Below are 17,296 nucleotides of genomic sequence, written 5' to 3' on the forward strand. Positions count from 1 at the left end.
CTCTCCCACTTCCCCTGCTTGTGTTCCTGCTCTCGCTATGTCTCTGTCAAATAAATAAATAAAATCTTAAAAAAAAAAAAAAGCTTATGAATACTGAAATATACACACTGGCCCTTTAAAGTTCCCCATCATGACTTCAACCAAGTTAAGTACTACTATCTAGTAAATACCAGTGTAATATGAAACCTACCATGGGGCTAGTTTCCATTTTCATTTGAACACCAAAGCACATTGTAAACTCTTTTTTCCTAAGAAACTCAGGTTGGTATTTGTTTGTCTCTTTGTATAGTCAATTCTTATTATGAAGTAACATTTTCTTTATATTATTTTTTTTAGCTTATATAGTCAAACCCTATCCTGTCAACCTTAGTACTGAGCTTCGAAAGGGTTCCATTACCTGAGAGATTTGTAATGTGTTCCAAAGCCAGACATAAATCATTGAGTGATTAGACACATTTTGGTATCATTTACATTCCCACTCTCTTGACTATGAGAAGATAAATAGGGACTATTTTCCTGTTAACAGGCTATTTTAAAATTAAAAACAAACTGTGTATAAAGATTCAGTTCAGCTCTCATGCTGTTTGGATTATGTATCAAATTATATGCTACTCTTTCAAAAATTTGCTTCTGATTCAGTTGTCTTAAATTCAGAAGACAAATAGTTGACGCTCTGTCTTTATGAGGATTATGACTTTGGAATGTTACATTGGTAAGACATTAAAAGTTGTATTTAGTTTTTTTAAGGACTGATTTTCTAGCTCTTACATGTGTTCACAGATGCTGCAAAAATTGATCAAATATTAATTAAAGACTCAATTATGGTATTAAAGATTCAATTATAGGTGCCGATATTATAGTATTTATGATAGGGCTAATAAAATGAGCAAAGAGGAGAAACCAGACACTAACACTGCTTTGTCAACCGACGTAGTAAAGGACTCATCACACATATTCCTTAACGGTAGATGAGATTTGTGGAGAAAGTGGTAATGAATTATAGAGAAGTCTACTACTCACCCCTGCTGCCCAAGACGGAAGCGGATTAAGATTGCTGTGGGAGGGGCTGTAGGAGAGCTCCATCTTTCCTTAGGGTATTAAAATACACGTGCTAGTCTGCTGTTGTTTGTTTTTACCATTTGTTTCTCCTCCTATACATGATTTATAAAAGAATTACGGGAGATGGCATGGAAAACAAACACACTGAACTTTTGGAAAAGTTAACGGTGGCTTAAAACGAACAATTTCCAAAGAATCATCCCCTTCCCGGGATAGAGCAGAACAAGTCTTAGTCGTTCAAACTTTTTCTACTCATCATTAATGACAGTGAATGGTAAGATCAGTGAATTTTATATGACCACTTTAAGGAGAGACAAGTTTATAATAACAATACTCAAGAAACTTGATTTCCTCTCACCTCTCCCTCTGGCCTCCAGGAGTTCGTTAAAACAAACTTGAGATAACATTAGGTGTTTTCCCACAAGAGTAACGGCAGAGCTTTGACAGAGTATTGCCGAATCTTCAGGGAAGACCCGCAGAAGGTTGAAGTCAGTGAGTGAACTGAAAGGTGTTTCATACTTAGAACTTCTTTATAAACCCTTCTCGTAGTTTGAATGCGCCTTTGTGCTGGTTTTGAGAGGTAGGAAATACTTGCTTACATCATCAGTCACAAAAAGAATTTCAATATTGTGAAGAGTTTGATCACATTTAAACAAAGTTTTTAAAAAGGGTGTTAAACAGGCTGACCCTTTAAAAAATATGCTCAAATAAATACATGTGGACGGACTAAAAAAATGATGTGGTCATAATAAAAAAGGAACACTTTTATACATAGGATTTTATTTTGCACTGCTGTAACAATTTCATTATAGACCAAGGGAGAGGGAGAAAAAAAAAAAGGATAAAACCACCACACCGAGTAAATTACTAAAGCTTTTCTACTTTTGACAGGATTTTCCATCTGGTAGATTTATTGTCAGATCCCCTTCAAAACAGACAAGATGCTTACCATATTTTAAAGATTACAGGTTGCCACTGAAAGAAAAATTTTACACAGTCACTGTACATCAAGGTTGAAAAACTGTCCTGCATGAAAAATATACTTAGAAATCATGTGAATAAAAGCAAAAGAAAACATTATTGTGTTTAAGGAAAGATTAAAGTCCTCATAATGTGCCATCTAAATGTGGACATTCATTCTTCTTGGAGTCGCTTAGGTGTAGGGAGTTCTTGCTTCTGCCCATTTCACTCATTATACTGTGTTTTTACCCAACAGTATTCATTAAGGCAAACAAATCCTTTTCTGAAGAGGTCTTAAAGAAATTGTGGACATATAGCAAACTTTTGGCATTAAAACAGGTTAACACATACATAGCCTTTAGTAATGTACATTAAGCATATTTTCTTGGACTAGTGACAAGAAAAGATGAACATGCTTGTTAACAATGTCAAAAAGTTTAAAATTCAGTGTCCAAGCAATTCCTAACAATGCTTCTGTAGCTTTAAGCTCTAAACAGTATAGAATTTATGCAAATGCATTAAAGAATTCAAGCTTGGCAAATTACACCCAAGCAGGTTAAACTGTATATACAGAAAGGAAATGATAAATACAGAATTAAAAGAGTCCTTCTGGTTTTCCTTATAGCCTTGGAAATTGACAAACTTTTTGAGGACAGTTCTAGAATATTAAACAGTAGGTCACCACAGGTGTGAAACCTAACCACACAAACTGATTTAAAATACTCAAGATGACTTTGTAGTGTTTTAATACAGTTTTCAGTTCGTAGGTAAGGGCACAAGACAACATTTAACAAAAATAATCACATCAATTGACCTAGAAATCAAATGCAAATAGATATGAATACAATCTCCAAAATCTGTCTTTTTAAGTGAACATTAACCATTTATTCAAAGTTATACAAGAATTTGAAGGATTAAGAGTCTCCTGTGACATAAAGCCATTTCAAACAGCTTCACGTCTCAGCTGAGCAGGAGGAGAGAGCGAAAGAGGAAGTGAGTGGCCGCATCTGGGCAGCGAGACAGTAAAAACGGGCTCAGCAGCAGCCCCCCCCAGCCTGTTGTCCTCCCTGATTGCCGGCGTGTGTGGCGTTCGTAGCAGCGTGCTGAGGGCCGATTTTAATGCCGTTCGCCTGGAACAGAAGGGGGAAGGGATAACAAATGTTAACCGGACCCGTCCAACCAGTACAGCTTCACTAAATCTGAAGAACTCCGCTGAATTCCTTTTGTGTTAAAAAATTGTTTTCCCCCACTGAATTCTTCATGATGTAATTTCTACCAAACGACTTGGGAAAAAAAAAAGACACGAAGCAGATTTTTGCGACAATTACAACCGTATCTCTGAGGGCATGTTCCTTCCTTGTAAAAATAATACCGTGGAAATCCTTCTGAAAAGATTTCTTTACCCTCCCAGGCCGTCGTGCGTGGACAGAGCCCGGGCAGTGCCACTTCCCCAGGCGCTCTCACGATGGAGACGCTGTTTAAAACGATGACTGCAAGTAATCTCTAAAGGATAAAAACAGGCCCAGCCCTAGGCCGCTCTAATACGACGTCAAAGCTTTTCTCGAGACAGCGCTTCTGGTCCATGTTGAATCAGCTGTGCAGGCTGAGGGCATGTGAGTGTTCTGTGTCATCAATAATTTCTATGATCCCCAAAGACATGGCAGCTTGCCAAGAACCCACACACAGAGTAGTGCTTTCATTCATCAAACTCACACTTCTGTCTTAGCCCTCACTCCCTCGAGTGGGTTTTACCTACAAATACAACACTTTGAGAAAAGTAATACAGTAGCTTCAGAAATTAAGCTCTTAAGGAAACTTTACGTCACAGTAAATCTCAGATTTATAGCGCTTGGCAGTTGCTCTGCAACAGTAGTAGCCTGGGGGTTTCTGGCACTCGCTCGGTATTGACAGCAGCTGATGTGGTTTCTTTTCGCTCTTTTGACTCCTCTTTAATAAAAAGCATGCCCTATGGCTCATTGGTTTTGCCCCCTCTGGGCTGGTAGCAACTTCTTGAGGAATCAAGGAGTCAGACTTGGCAGCAGGCCAAATAAATCGCACGGCCTGTTGGCTCCTGACAGCGCCGTACAATGGAAGCTGCACGGCGCGCAGCAAAGCAGTCAGCTACTATATGGAACCCGACAGCAACGCTGAGCGTGCCCTCGTACACACACGCCCGATCGCTGCTCCGTTGACCCGGCCTTAGTCTCTGCACGGGGCTGGCTTCAAAGTAACTCCGAATCTACTGCCCTAGGAGCCCAGGAGGTAGGATTTAGAAAACAGAGTACTCCAAATTAAAAGAGATGAGAAGATCAAGCACTTTTGGGAAACCTTAGGCAAAACTGTTGTTTCAGCAAAGAATACTGAGGCAGGTATCCAAGAGCCTCGTGTATGTACAGGCCAAGAGCCACACATGCAATAAGGGATCCCTAACGCCAGGCATTCCTAATCGCGACTGTGGGAGGGTTAAGGGCTTTCTCTTGGAAGCAGTCTCAATACGGAATGGCAGAAATATCTGTGTCAAAGCAAATAATCTACCATACATCCACACAAACATTCTGAAAGAAATCAATGCAAGGTGGGGATTTAGGTCAGAATGATAACCTTTGGTAAACACTCTGAATTACATGCTTCAAAGCTTTACATTTTATCCTAATCATATTCATCAAGTAATTTTACAAAGGAGACACAACCAAAAACAACGCCAATTGCCAATTATATATATTAGTCTCCTGAAAACATGCTATGCTATACTGGGAGTCATTTCCAAACTGGTTATTTCTCTCTTTCATACTAGACAACAGAGAGAGCATCCTGCATTAGTAACATAGTACGTGCATGTGCACACTAGAAAATTATTCCCCAAAGCAGATGACACCATATGGAGGCATGGATGAAAGTGGATTTTCTTCTCTCTTTGGAGGGTTTATCTTTTTTTGCATTGCTTGCAAAATGGTCACTTATCTTAATCCATTTTCACAAAGTGATGCTCTACTAAGAACATAAAAACATTTACCTATTATAGAACATAGGACAAATTTTCGTTAGAGGATTATAAACTAATAATGTGTTAACTGACATCATAGACCCATTTTAGGAATTAAAAAAAATATAAACTCATGAATCCATGTAGTAGCTAAAATTCAACTCTAAATTAATACTAGCCAATAGTATTTATTTATGCATAATATATATACCTCGTTATTAATGTCAAAGACTCCTTCTTGGATTTTCTCATAAATTTCTTTTGCTGTATTAATAAATGCCTGAAATACAGAGAAATTGACTTGAATTATTTAAAATCACAGTAGTAAAAGAACATTATGTAAAAACTGTAGAATATCATAAGGTTCCATATAAGAAAATCAGTCAATGTAATACAGCCTGTTTATTAATAAAGGACAAAAACCATATGATCACTTCAAAAGAGGCAGAAGAAGCATTTAACAAGTTCCAACAACCTTTCATGATAAAAACACTCAACAAAATAGGATTAGAAGGGGACTTCCTCAATGGCTTCTATGAAAAACTCCCAGCTAACATCATACCAAGTGGTGAAGACTGAAAGCTTTCCTAAAGATAAAGAACAAGGCAAGGATGTATATGAATGTTCATTATTAGCAGCAATAGCCAAAAAGTGGAAACAACACAAATGTTAATCTACTGATGAAGAAAACCCAAAAGGTGGTATAACCTTATAATGCACTATTACTCAGCCATAAAAAAAAATGAAGTACTCATTCATACTACAATGTGGATGAACCTTGAAAACAGACCACACATAGCATGATTACATTTATTGAAATGTTCAGAAGAGGTCAAACCAGAGAGAGAAATAGTAGATTATTGGTTGCCAAGGATTAGGGAAATGCAGAATGACTGCTAATGCGTATGGGGTTTCTTTTGGGGTGATAAAAATGTTCTGCAATCAGATAGTGGTGATGGTTGCACAACCTTGTGAAAACTCTAAAACTTAACTGACTTGTACTCTTTAAAAGGGTAAATTTTATGGTATATGAACTATATTCCAAAAGAAGAATTCATCACTGGAGGGAGCGGGCAGGGATACCATAATGTGAGAACAGCACACATAAGAAAAAGATGTCAGTTTGATACATTGCATAAACTTCCATGTTGAAACTAGCTTACTTTTAGAGGACACTGTTCCACACAGGATCCTGTTCACCAGGGCAATGTATTACTTCATATACAGTTTAAGAGGGAAAGAATCAAAGGATGCTTATGATAAAGACATAAAAAGCAGCTCAACTTCTGTGCCATGTTGAATGAATTTTCACCCTTTTCCCATATAGCATACTACTAAATTGATACACAAAAAAATCAGTGTTAAAAGACTGACCAAATTAAGCCTCTAAATACCAAATGAATCCATAAGCATTCTCTATCTATGTAAAATATTAAGCTACTAGGGGGCACCCGGCTCAGTCGGCAGAGCATGTGACTCTTGATCTCGGGTTTGTGAGGTCTAGCCCCATGTTGAGGGTAGAGAGTACTAAAAACACAAATAAATACAAATAAAATACTAAGATTTTTTTTTAAAGATCTTATTTATTCATTTGACAGAGAGAGACACAGCGAGAGAGGAAACACAAGCAGGGGGAGTGGGAGAGGGAGAAGCAGGCTTCCCGCGGAGCAGGGAGCCCAACACAGCACTCGATCCCAGGACCCTGGGATCATGACCTGAGCCCACGGCAGACACTTAACGACTGAGCCACCCAGGCGCCCCAAAGATTAAGATGTTTTATACAAATAGTGCCCATGTTACCGAAGGTTGTTTATAAACTCAAGTTCTAAACTATCCCATCTGAGAGAGCACAGATAATAGCATTCACATTCTAAGTCAGGTCCTCTTCAGTGAGCATTCTCTGAAAAGTCATAAAACAGGGCGATTCTCCGCTAGCATTGCCACAGATTTAATTCCAAATTTAAAAAGTAAACAGGGGGCGCCAGGGTGGCTCAGTCGTTAAGCGTCTGCCTTCGGCTCAGGTCATGATCCTGGGGTCCTGGGATCGAGTCCCGCATCGGGCTCCCTGCTCAGCGGGAGGCCTGCCTCTCCCTCTCCCACTCCCCCTGCTTGCGTTCCTGCTCTAGCTATCTCTCTCTCTGTCAAATAAATAAATAAAATCTTAAAAAAAAAAAAAAAGTAAACAGGTTCGGAGCGCCTGGGTGGCTCAGTCGTTGAGCGTCTGCCTTTGGCTCAGGTCATGGTCCCAGGGTCCTGGGATCGAGTCCCGCATCGGGCTCCCTGCTCAGCGGGAAGCCTGCTTCTCCCTCTCCCATTCCCCCTACTTGTGTCCCCTCTCTCGCTGTCTCTCTCTCTCTGTCAAATAAATAAATAAAATCTTAAAAAAGAAAAAGTAAACAGGTTCATGGAGAGGAACCAATCCTACCTCTCGTCTTTTCCACACTGGAAACATCTGACTGCTGAACTTGCCACCGGAGCTTTTGTTTCCTAATTAACAGGACTGATCTGTTTTCACCTTTAAAGGCCTTACAGCTCCCCAGAGTAATCAATCTACTGCAGCTCAATTACTGCACCAAGAACACACCAGTCAGCGACGGTCTGAGACGCGAGTGACTGCGGCAGGAGCACAGAGATATGAATATGCATAAACTCTAAGTGGCTGATCGACTCATCAGAGAGGGTCATGAGAATTTGCAGCAAAATAATGAGAAGAATTAATCACTGCAGATTCACAAGGCACTTAGGAAGCGAGTGCGCTTTTCATGTGCACGGGAGTTACAGTGAAGGAGAAATTGGCTTCCAGCCAACTCTGAATTAATTCACATTCCTCAAAATTGAAGTTACCCTTATAAATAAGGCAAAACTTAACTTTATTTCCAATAACATGTCAATTACGGTGATGGCCTTAGAAACCAGGCTAACTAAATATTGAAGTCAACAGACATAAATTCACAGGGCTCAAAATCCTTAAAGGGGCTCCCGCATGTGTACATCTCCCTTGAACATCAGACAGAACTACAAGATCCCATAAAGGAGTTAAAACTTCATATAAACAGCATCTGTATTATAAAATACATTAAATGTGCCAATTTATGGAAAGAAGTGGACATTTTTGCTAATCTGTTGACGAAATCACTGTAAAAACTGGCTCAAGAAAGCTATGCTATATGAAATTTTCTAAGTCACTACTAATTTTATGACCTGAACAGTACTTAATATTATTAAACACCTTTAAGAACAGTTGTACCCAATGGACTTAAGATGTATTTTACATCTGAAGAACATGCAATCAACTGAATTATATACAAATGGTTATATTTCCTTTCATAATTCTCATCATGTCAATGAAACAGTCTTTAGACAATGCTACATTTACTTGCCATCCAACTCATGCTTATATGTTGAGAACACTGAAATAAAATATCTTCCACTCCTCTGGGCACATTATAAAGAGAGTATTATATAAATGGGTTGTTTTGTTTACATGATGGCAAAATTAATTATATTTAATCTGTATTATTAAATGATTAATTAATGATCAATTTTAACGAATCCTTAGTTTAAAATCCGATGTGACAAATGCAGACATTAGTTCACATGTTCTAAAAGCCCGTGGCTATCGACTGAAACTGCTGAATCCCCAAATATAACGAACATTAACCAAATACTTTTAAGGCTTATTAGAGATGAAATGAAACTTCTAAGAGAAGAGCCTTGGGTGTTACAGACAGTCTCTGATCCCTACAGATGCAAGCATTTCAAGAACTCGGAAAGACAAGGGATGCCTCTTACAATAACTGGCTAGAATTTTAATTGCTCGTTTCACTCTAGTCACTAAAAAGCAATCCCCGCATTTGTTTTTCAATGTAGCGACTTAATGTGAAATACCTCTAGAACACAGACAACAATGAGGAAATGAGCAACAATTTAACTAGATACTACAAAGCCTTTACACTAAAGCTCTCATGTTTTCATAGGATAGTCTTTTTTTTTTTTTAAAGATTTTATTTATTTATTTGAGAGAGAGAGAATGAGAGAGGGAAGAGGGCAGAGGGAGAAGCAGACCCCCTGCTGAGCAGGGAGCCCGATGTGGGACTCGATCCCGGGACTCCAGGATCATGACCTGAGCCGAAGGCAGTCGCTTAACCAACTGAGCCACCCAGGCGCCCTCATAGCATAGTCTTAACTTGAAATTCCTTCCAGTTCTAAACATAACTTTAACCAGTTTCACTTCTGTTTTTCAGGCTATACAAATTCTGAGGAGGGGGCAGGATAAAGAAAAGGGGAAGGGAGCCTGGGTGGCTCTGTCGGTTAAGTGTCTGCCTTCAGCTCGGGTCATGATCCCGGGGTCCTGGGATCGAGCCCCGGGTCGGGCTCCCTGCTCAGGGGGGAGTCTGCTTCTCCCTCTGCCTGCTGCTCCCCGCTTGTGCTCTCGCTCTCTCTGACAAATAAAATCTTAAAAAAAGGAAAGAAAGGAAAGGAAAGGGGAGCATGCATGAGGGCGTGCCTGTGAGTGGTAGGCGGGACGAACCCGTGCAGTATTAGGGGCAGAGGCAATGGGGGAGCCTGCACATGGCGGTAGCTGTGGGGACAGCAAACTTGTGGACAACTCAACAGCTCCTGATGGCGGAGTACAAGTGCTAATGATGATGGTCCATGTCATTAAGGAGAGAGGCTGTAACCTGGTAAATTAATCTACCTGGAATACTTATTTCTTTATTATCAGAAAAATGAAGCAAGTTGATGGCACACCTACAGAAAATTTTTAGCATGAGTTAGTGCAATCCTTTCAAAGCATAACAACCTAAAGATCACTGTTTTGTGACACTGAAGTCGGAACTGTAAGCAAAAACACTGTATACTTGGGGCACCTGGGTGGCTCAGTCGTTAAGCGTCTGCCTTCGGCTCAGGTCATGATCCCGGGGTACTGGGATCGAGCCCCGCATCGGGCTCCCTGCTCTGTGGGAAGCCTGCTTCTCCCTCTCCCACTCCCCCTGCTTGTGTTCCTGCTCTCGCTGTCTCTCTGTCAAATAAATAAATAAAATCTTTAAAAAAAAAAACAACAACACTGTATACTTCTATACTCCACAAATACAATCAAATCTGAATATTAACAAATGGGTTATAGAACAGGAAAAAAAAATTTGCTGAGAAACTGATGTCGAAAGATTTCATTATTAGCACCATGAAACAATATCTAGGCAGATCCACAACTATGTAGTAGAAACAGATTTCTGTGTAGCCAATTTAATTTGGGGAGCCTCTTGCTCTCCCATGCAGGACTCTACTCCAGGATCAGAGGCCTGACTCTCTCATTTCACCATTAACTCTCCCCCTTTGCCCTACTTTGATTAATTGCCAAGGTCAGTTCTTTACCTTCATTGGCCATTAACTGCCTTCCAGCTCAGACACTAATCTTTCAGCCCTGGGCAGTAGTCATCTGAATGGTCCTAATACCTAAAATTAAGTCAATTTTCAGTGACTTCCCTAGCAAAAATTAAAAGAAACATAATCACAAAGAATCATAAATGCATTATAATTCAAGTAAATATTCAACACACAAGCTGATGCATATCCTATCGTTTGTCATTCACCCAGGGGTACCTATTAAATTGTTACTTAGACTCAGCACAGCCCTAGGTACTATGGGAGATACAGGGGAAAGGAGGATAAAGTTCCTACTGCTGCTGAACTACAACAATTTAGTTGGGAGATTCTAAGCACAAGGGCTTAAATCTCTGTTGAAGATGCAGGAAAAAGAAACTTTCTGCACTGACAGAGGGAGTGGTGTGCAGGGCAGGACTGAGGCAGGTCTAGATGTAGGCCAAGGACAATGTGCTTAGAGGGCCTTCCTTCACAGCTGAGGAGAGAGAACAGAGGCAAAGGGGAACACCGAACAATGTTTCATTTTTATTATGGTTTAACAGTTTTTTTTTTTAATTTTATTTATTTATTTGAGAGAGAGAATGAGAGAGAGAGAGAGAGAGAGAGAGCATGAGAGGGGGGAGGGTCAGAGGGAGAAGCAGACTCCCTGCCGAGCAGGGAGCCCGATGCGGGACTCGATCCTGGGACTCCAGGATCATGACCTGAGCCGAAGGCAGTCGCTTAACCAACTGAGCCACCCAGGTGCCCGGTTTAACAGTTTTTAAAGCAAAATACTGAAAATAGATTGTCTACAACAGAGTAAAAGATCTAAATTATTTCTTTATGTCACATGCTGCCACCTGGTGGCAAGATAAAAAGTGTAACATCTGATAGGTAAGAATTCCAAATAAATCAAAGTATCTCAGTTTCATTTAAACATCTTGAACAGGGGTATGCCTGGCTGGCTCAGCTGGTAGAGCATGTGACTCTTGATCAGAGGGTTGTGAGTTCAAGCGCCATGTTGGGTGTAGAGATTGCATAAAATTAAGTCTTTAAATAAATAAACATCTTGAACAGATAGATGCTAAACAGCAAAGTACCCTGTGAAATCAGTGAGTCTTTATTTTCTTAGAACTGGAAAATGTGAGGTAACTAAAATGTTGTTTAATTTTCTTCTCAATTCCTAATCAGTGCTATGAACATTACAGGTGTCCATGTGACGATGCTAATAATAACCAATATTTACTAAGTACTCACTAATGGGCTGGTCACTATGCTAAGTCATTTACATAGGTTTTCATTATTTCTGCAAGAAATTCAAAATATGTATAAAAGTAAGGAAATTCATTTTAATTTTCTTTCATTTGCTTCCAAGAAGATCTGTGGGATGAAATTATCCTTGTAAGATTAACAGAATGGCCAAGGGTGGAGCTCTAGAACCAGACTGTGTAGGTTCTAATTCTAGTACCACCTCTTACTAGATATGTTGCTTTGGACCCACTGCTTAGCCTCTCTGTAGCATGAGGATAATATGGTGCCTACTTCATAGGATCGTTGGGAGGATGAATGTGTAGAGCACTGAGAACAGTGCTTAGCAAGTGGTAAGCACTCATGGCTTGTTAACCTTCAGCATCATAAATGTGTGAGTGCAATGATATGTGGGGAACAACAAAAGAGGGTACACATGTGAAATGCGAATGTGTCCTGAAACATGACAGACAGGATCAAGGAGAGAAATGGTGATCAAGGGTGCCTGGGTGGCTCAGTTGGTTAAGCGTCTGCCTTCGGCTCAGGTCACGATCCCAGAGTCCTGGGATGGAGTCCTGCAACGGGATCCTTGCTCAGCGGGGAGACCACTTTTCCCTCTGCCCCTCATCCCACTCGTGCTGTATCTCTCACTCTTTCTGTCTCTCTCTCAAATAAAATCTTTAAAAAAAAGGTAAAAAAAATGGTAACCAATATTCTTCAGTGAATTAAAATAACTTGGTTAAATAAAAACTAAACATTAGAAAAGTAGATTAGCAATATACAACGTGTACAGTGAGCCCTGAAAATAAACTATACTGAGATACGGCTTAAATATTATGCAAAGACAGGAAAGTCTTGTGAAAAGACCACCAGACTAGAAGTTAAACACAAACTCCTTCAAATTCTTTGGCTTTAAAATGCTCTGAGTCTAGGGGCGCCTGGGTGGCTCAGTCGTTAAGTGTCTGCCTTCGGCTCAGGTCATGATCCCTGGGTCCTGGGATCGAGCCCCGCATCGGGCTCCCTGCTCCTCTGGAAGCCTGCTTCTCCCTCTTCTACTCCCCTTGCTTGTGTTCCCTCTCTCACTGTCTCTCTCTCTGTCAAATGAATAAGTAAAATCTTAAAAAAAAGTCTATCGGACTTAGTTTCAGTAAGAGAACTCATACATACATCATCCAATACAATGGCTTTCATATTGTATCTCACAGACATCTTGCAGGGGCCACCTCTTGGGATGAGGTAGGAAGTAGGGAGAACCCAGTAAAAGGAGAATGAAATCCCTTTTCCCCCCTCATCTTCCATGGCATCCCATTCTGCTTTTCTTTCATACGGTTTCCTGTGTTTCATTAGAAGAAAGAGGGCCACTGCTAAATCTACTGATTTACAGTAACTCTCACTTTATAGATAGGACTGAGCTGCAGAAGGAGAAAAGACTTGTCCAAGACCATGCACAACTGCAGCAGAAGCAAGATTAGCAGGACTGACATTCTGCCCACATTTATCTTCCCTTTATCAGGATCACTTATCTTTAACACAACTCAAAGGAATTTTCATTTTTTTATGTTTTCATTTTATTTTATGATGAATTTATAAGGAGGCAAGGTTGGCCATGGGGAGCCCAGTACAGAGTCTAAAACAATAATCCAGTTAAGAAATGAAGGCCTGACAAATTAACTGTGGCAACAAGAATGGAAAGCAAAGATCAATCTTAGTATCTACTTTGGTGAAATTAACAGGACTTGGTAAATAATAGGGAAAGAATGGTAAGGTATTTAAGGGTGACTCCACTTTTGGCTAAAGTGACTGACACGGAAGGGTATGCCATGAATTGAGATACATAAAGTAGGAGGGGCACCTGGGTGGCTCAGTCAGTTAAGCGTCCAACTCTTTGATTTTGGCTCAGGTCATGATCTCAGGGTTGTGAGATTGAGCCCCGTGTCAGACTCCGCGATCAGTGGGGAGTCTGCCTCTCTCTCTCTCTTCCTCTGCCCCTCCCTCTGCTAGTGCTCTCTCTAAAACAAATGAATAAATCTTTAAAAAAAAAATAAAAAGGTAAAAAATCAGGTTTCAAGGAGAGAATGAAGAGTTTATTTTAGACACATGGAATTCCAATGCTTATGTCAGATACAAGAGGAAAGGTCTTGGTAGCTGGTGATCTAGATAATTGTGTGCTTATATATGAATATGCACTATAAATGTGTGAGTATGTAAGTGTGTGATATGCACATATCAGCAGGACTTTCTCCAGTAATGTTCAGCTACCTTAGTTTAGTAGAGAAAGCAGATGTAACTTTCAAAATTAGTTTGGCTTGGATGCCAAGTTCTGTTGGGTGATGGCCAAGTAAGGGGTGGAGAAACTGATGCTATCAGCAAAATCTTCCCATTAGGGGAAGAGAGTAATAAATATTTATTAAACACTCCTCCAAGGATGCTGGAAACCTGATACGGTCAGGCCAAATTTCCAGTGAAAAATTCGTATGGTACCCTTGACACTGAGAACAGGGTGAAGGGGACAAGAAAGCCTTCAGTTTACACCACATTCCAGCTTTATAGAATTACCTGTTCCACCACTTCTAATACAGCCCAAGGCAAGAAAGATGTGCTCTCAATGCAAATTAAGTCTGGAGGTACTGGGACAGGACATGAGCATATTCAAGGGGCCTTGAAATTGGTGTTCTTAGTTACACAAGTCATGTGTTTTCCCTAAACATAGAACTCCACCTATCCTGTCAGTTTAGATGGTTCGGCAAGCTACTGCAATCTGTCTTAGGGCCAGCTAGTTAGTTGACTATGCTTTCCAACTATTATCTTGGCTGTATCTTTTGTTTTTGCTTAGATTTTATTTATTTGAGAGAGAGTGTGCCTGAGACAGAGTATGAGACACAGAGAGAGAGCACGCGTACACACAAGCAAGGGGGAGGGGTAGAGGGAGAAGCAGACTCCCTGCCAAGCAGGGAGCCTGATGCGGGACTTGATCATATGACCCTGGAATCATGACCTGAGTCAAAGGCAGACACTTAACCGACTGAGCCACCCGGGTGCCCTTGGTTTATCTTTTAGTACTTTAGCAGCTAAGCCAGGAATTGCCAGCCTTGATTTTTCAATAGTTTAAGATATTTTATTTAAAGATTTTTAAGTTTATTTATTCATTTAATATGTCATCTCTACACCCAACATGGGGCTTGAACACATGACTCCAAGATGAAGATCAGTCGCAACCTCTTCCAATTGAGCCAGCCAAGTGCCCCTCAAGATATTAAGTAATCTCTACACCCAACGTGAAGCTCAAACTTACAACCCTGAGTTCAAGAGTCAAGTGCTCCACTGACTGAGCCAGCCAGGTACCCCAAGAGCTTAAGGTGTTTTTTTTAAGATATTTTAAGTTATTAGACTTTTGCCTCAACATTGTTTGATGTTTATGTATTTTTCTGGGTTCCCATAGTAAAATTGATGAACATAGGGAAAAATAACCCATCAAATGGCTAAGAGAGTGAGAATATCTGATAAGGAGACAACTGTTAAGCAAATGGCAAGTTTAACCACAATTCACACCACAATCCTCTTTGGAATCCTAGAGGGAATATAATACTGAGTTTTGGTAATATACAACTCTGAGAAAATGGAATTTTACTCTATAGAGAAAATACACAGAGAAAGACAGGGAAGGATATATGTAACTACATATACACACACAACAGAGTTACATATATAATTATAATACAGTAATACATCACTTCTGGGGCATCCTGAAATTTTCATGAAGTTAGCATGAGGCTTTTGGGAAGGGGCATTTTTCCTAGCCTGCTGTAATCTTTGTGACATTTATTCCTGGGTCTAAAAAAAAATCTTTTCCAACTACTAGGACATTAGGTAGCTACTGAAGGAAGCTCCTATAAAAGGAGAAGCCAATCTGTTCTTCTGGGTTTTCAAAAATCTCATGAGTTTTAGAATGCTTAGAGCAAAGAAGGTTTAGGACAGAATTCCACCTACATATAACCAAGTGGGACCAAAGCATAAAAGATTAAAGACTGAAGGAAAAAGGACAAGAGAGAAGTAATTAAATAAATACTTAACCATCCAAACATTTATTATCTACTATGCAGAGGAGAAACTATGCTAGGTGCTGGGAATGCAGAGATGAAAAGATAGTCCATTTTCAAAGAATGCTGCCCTTATGTTGAACCAACATGAAAAACAAGCGTCATGACAGAGTGCTAAGATAAATTCATGCTCAGGAAGATTTAGGAATGAACACAGAGAAGAGAGCATATAATTGCTATGTGTGCATGTGTGGTGGCTGGTGGTGGAGGGGGCAGGGAGGGTGTGTTGTGTGTCATGGCATTCCAAGAGGAGGTATGAGACTTTGTTATAGCCTTGAAGGATCAGGTAGGAAGAAAGGGCATTTGAAGGGTCGAGAATACTTTCTGCGGAGGCGGGCTGAAAGAGCACCACCCAGCTGATGAGCTCTTAGTATAATATAGAGAGCACATTGTAAGGAGATGGCCAATAAGGGGACTTGTTTTCCAAGCTAATGAGTTTGATTCTGAAGCTGTGAGGAGCCCACTACACATGGTGTTAATAAAATTGGGGAGTGACATTCAATTTTCATTTTTATGAAGATCTCAGAGGCAACAATTTAGAGGATTGAAAAATTAGGACAGGGAATCCAAGAGCAATGATAGAAGAGAACGACTTGGGGAGATACTTAACAGGTAGAAATCACAAGACACAGTGGAAAGCAATATATATTCACCACTGAATTATATATGTCATTATAATTGACTATAAAGGGGTAGGGGAAAAGAAACACTTCAGGACAGAGGCTACTGAAGATTCTAATATCCGGAAGGAACTGTTTAAGGTAAGAACAGAAAAGTATTTGTTAGGATAGGCAATTTTAGGAAGTCCAGGGTAACCTTGGCCATGGTAGAGGAAGTTGACCTGTGAACTGCGGTGTGAAAATGAATGAGGAAATGGAGATGGATCTTACTAGAAGAGAACATATCCAGAACTGGGAATGACAGGTTTTTGTTTTAAAATGGTTTAACTTTGATTATGTAATTATATGCTGACAGCCTAGAGAAGGAGAGGATGAAATCATTTGAAGGAATGTTTCTGAGGAACAGAAAAAGACAGTAGTCTCTCAGGTTCTTCCGTTAGGTAATAGAGCTGAAGGAACTTCAGTCTCCACACTCCTCAAAGCCCGCCCAGGAGAGCAGCATGGACAACATGAGACAGCTGGTTCCAAATGCAGGCTTTCAGCCCACACCCCTGACCTATGGAATCAGAATCTTCCTTTTAACAGGATTCCTAGGTGATCTGCGTGCATATTAATGTTTGAGAAGCACAGCTCTAAATACAACTGATTTGAGGGAAAAAATTGTTTATTTTTATTTATTTATTTTTTAAAGTAGGCTCTATGTCCAATGTGGGGCTTGAACTCATGGCCCCAAGATCAAGAGTCATATCCTCCACTGAATGAGCCAGCCAGGTCCCCCTGGAAAAGAATGTTTTTATAAGATATTCTGAGCTAAGGAAAAAGCAATCTCCACACCACCAACTGCAACCCATATGTTACCATGAAGTAGGAGAATAAGCAAAATAAGAAAGACATTCATCTTTCAGATATTATATATCCCCTATCCCAATTCCATTTTCGGGGGGAGAATGGTTAAATCACACTGG

The 17,296-nt window shown here is 40.1% G+C and overlaps 1 protein-coding gene across 4 annotated transcripts in view; it reads right to left on the reverse strand.

The window, feature by feature from the left end:
* Window positions 1-1,819: 1,819 nt before the first annotated feature.
* RAB2A (RAB2A, member RAS oncogene family) overlaps window positions 1,820-17,296 on the reverse strand; it is a 94,624-nt gene continuing 79,147 nt past the window's right edge. For all 4 annotated transcript variants that reach the window (XM_045896508.3, XM_064588286.1, XM_054512600.2 and 1 more), the window contains 2 exons: window positions 5,214-5,282; window positions 1,820-3,149 (listed from right to left, as the gene is read on the reverse strand). In XM_045896508.3, the coding sequence (XP_045752464.1) occupies window positions 3,054-3,149; window positions 5,214-5,282 (165 nt within the window). In that variant the 3' untranslated portion in view covers window positions 1,820-3,053. The remainder of the gene's footprint in view (window positions 3,150-5,213; window positions 5,283-17,296) is intronic.

The sequence above is a fragment of the Mirounga angustirostris genome, unplaced genomic scaffold (assembly GCF_029215605.1).
Source record: "Mirounga angustirostris isolate CCGP_5_RB_7025 unplaced genomic scaffold, mMirAng1.0.hap1 SCAF_4, whole genome shotgun sequence".
Taxonomy (NCBI): domain Eukaryota; kingdom Metazoa; phylum Chordata; class Mammalia; order Carnivora; family Phocidae; genus Mirounga; species Mirounga angustirostris.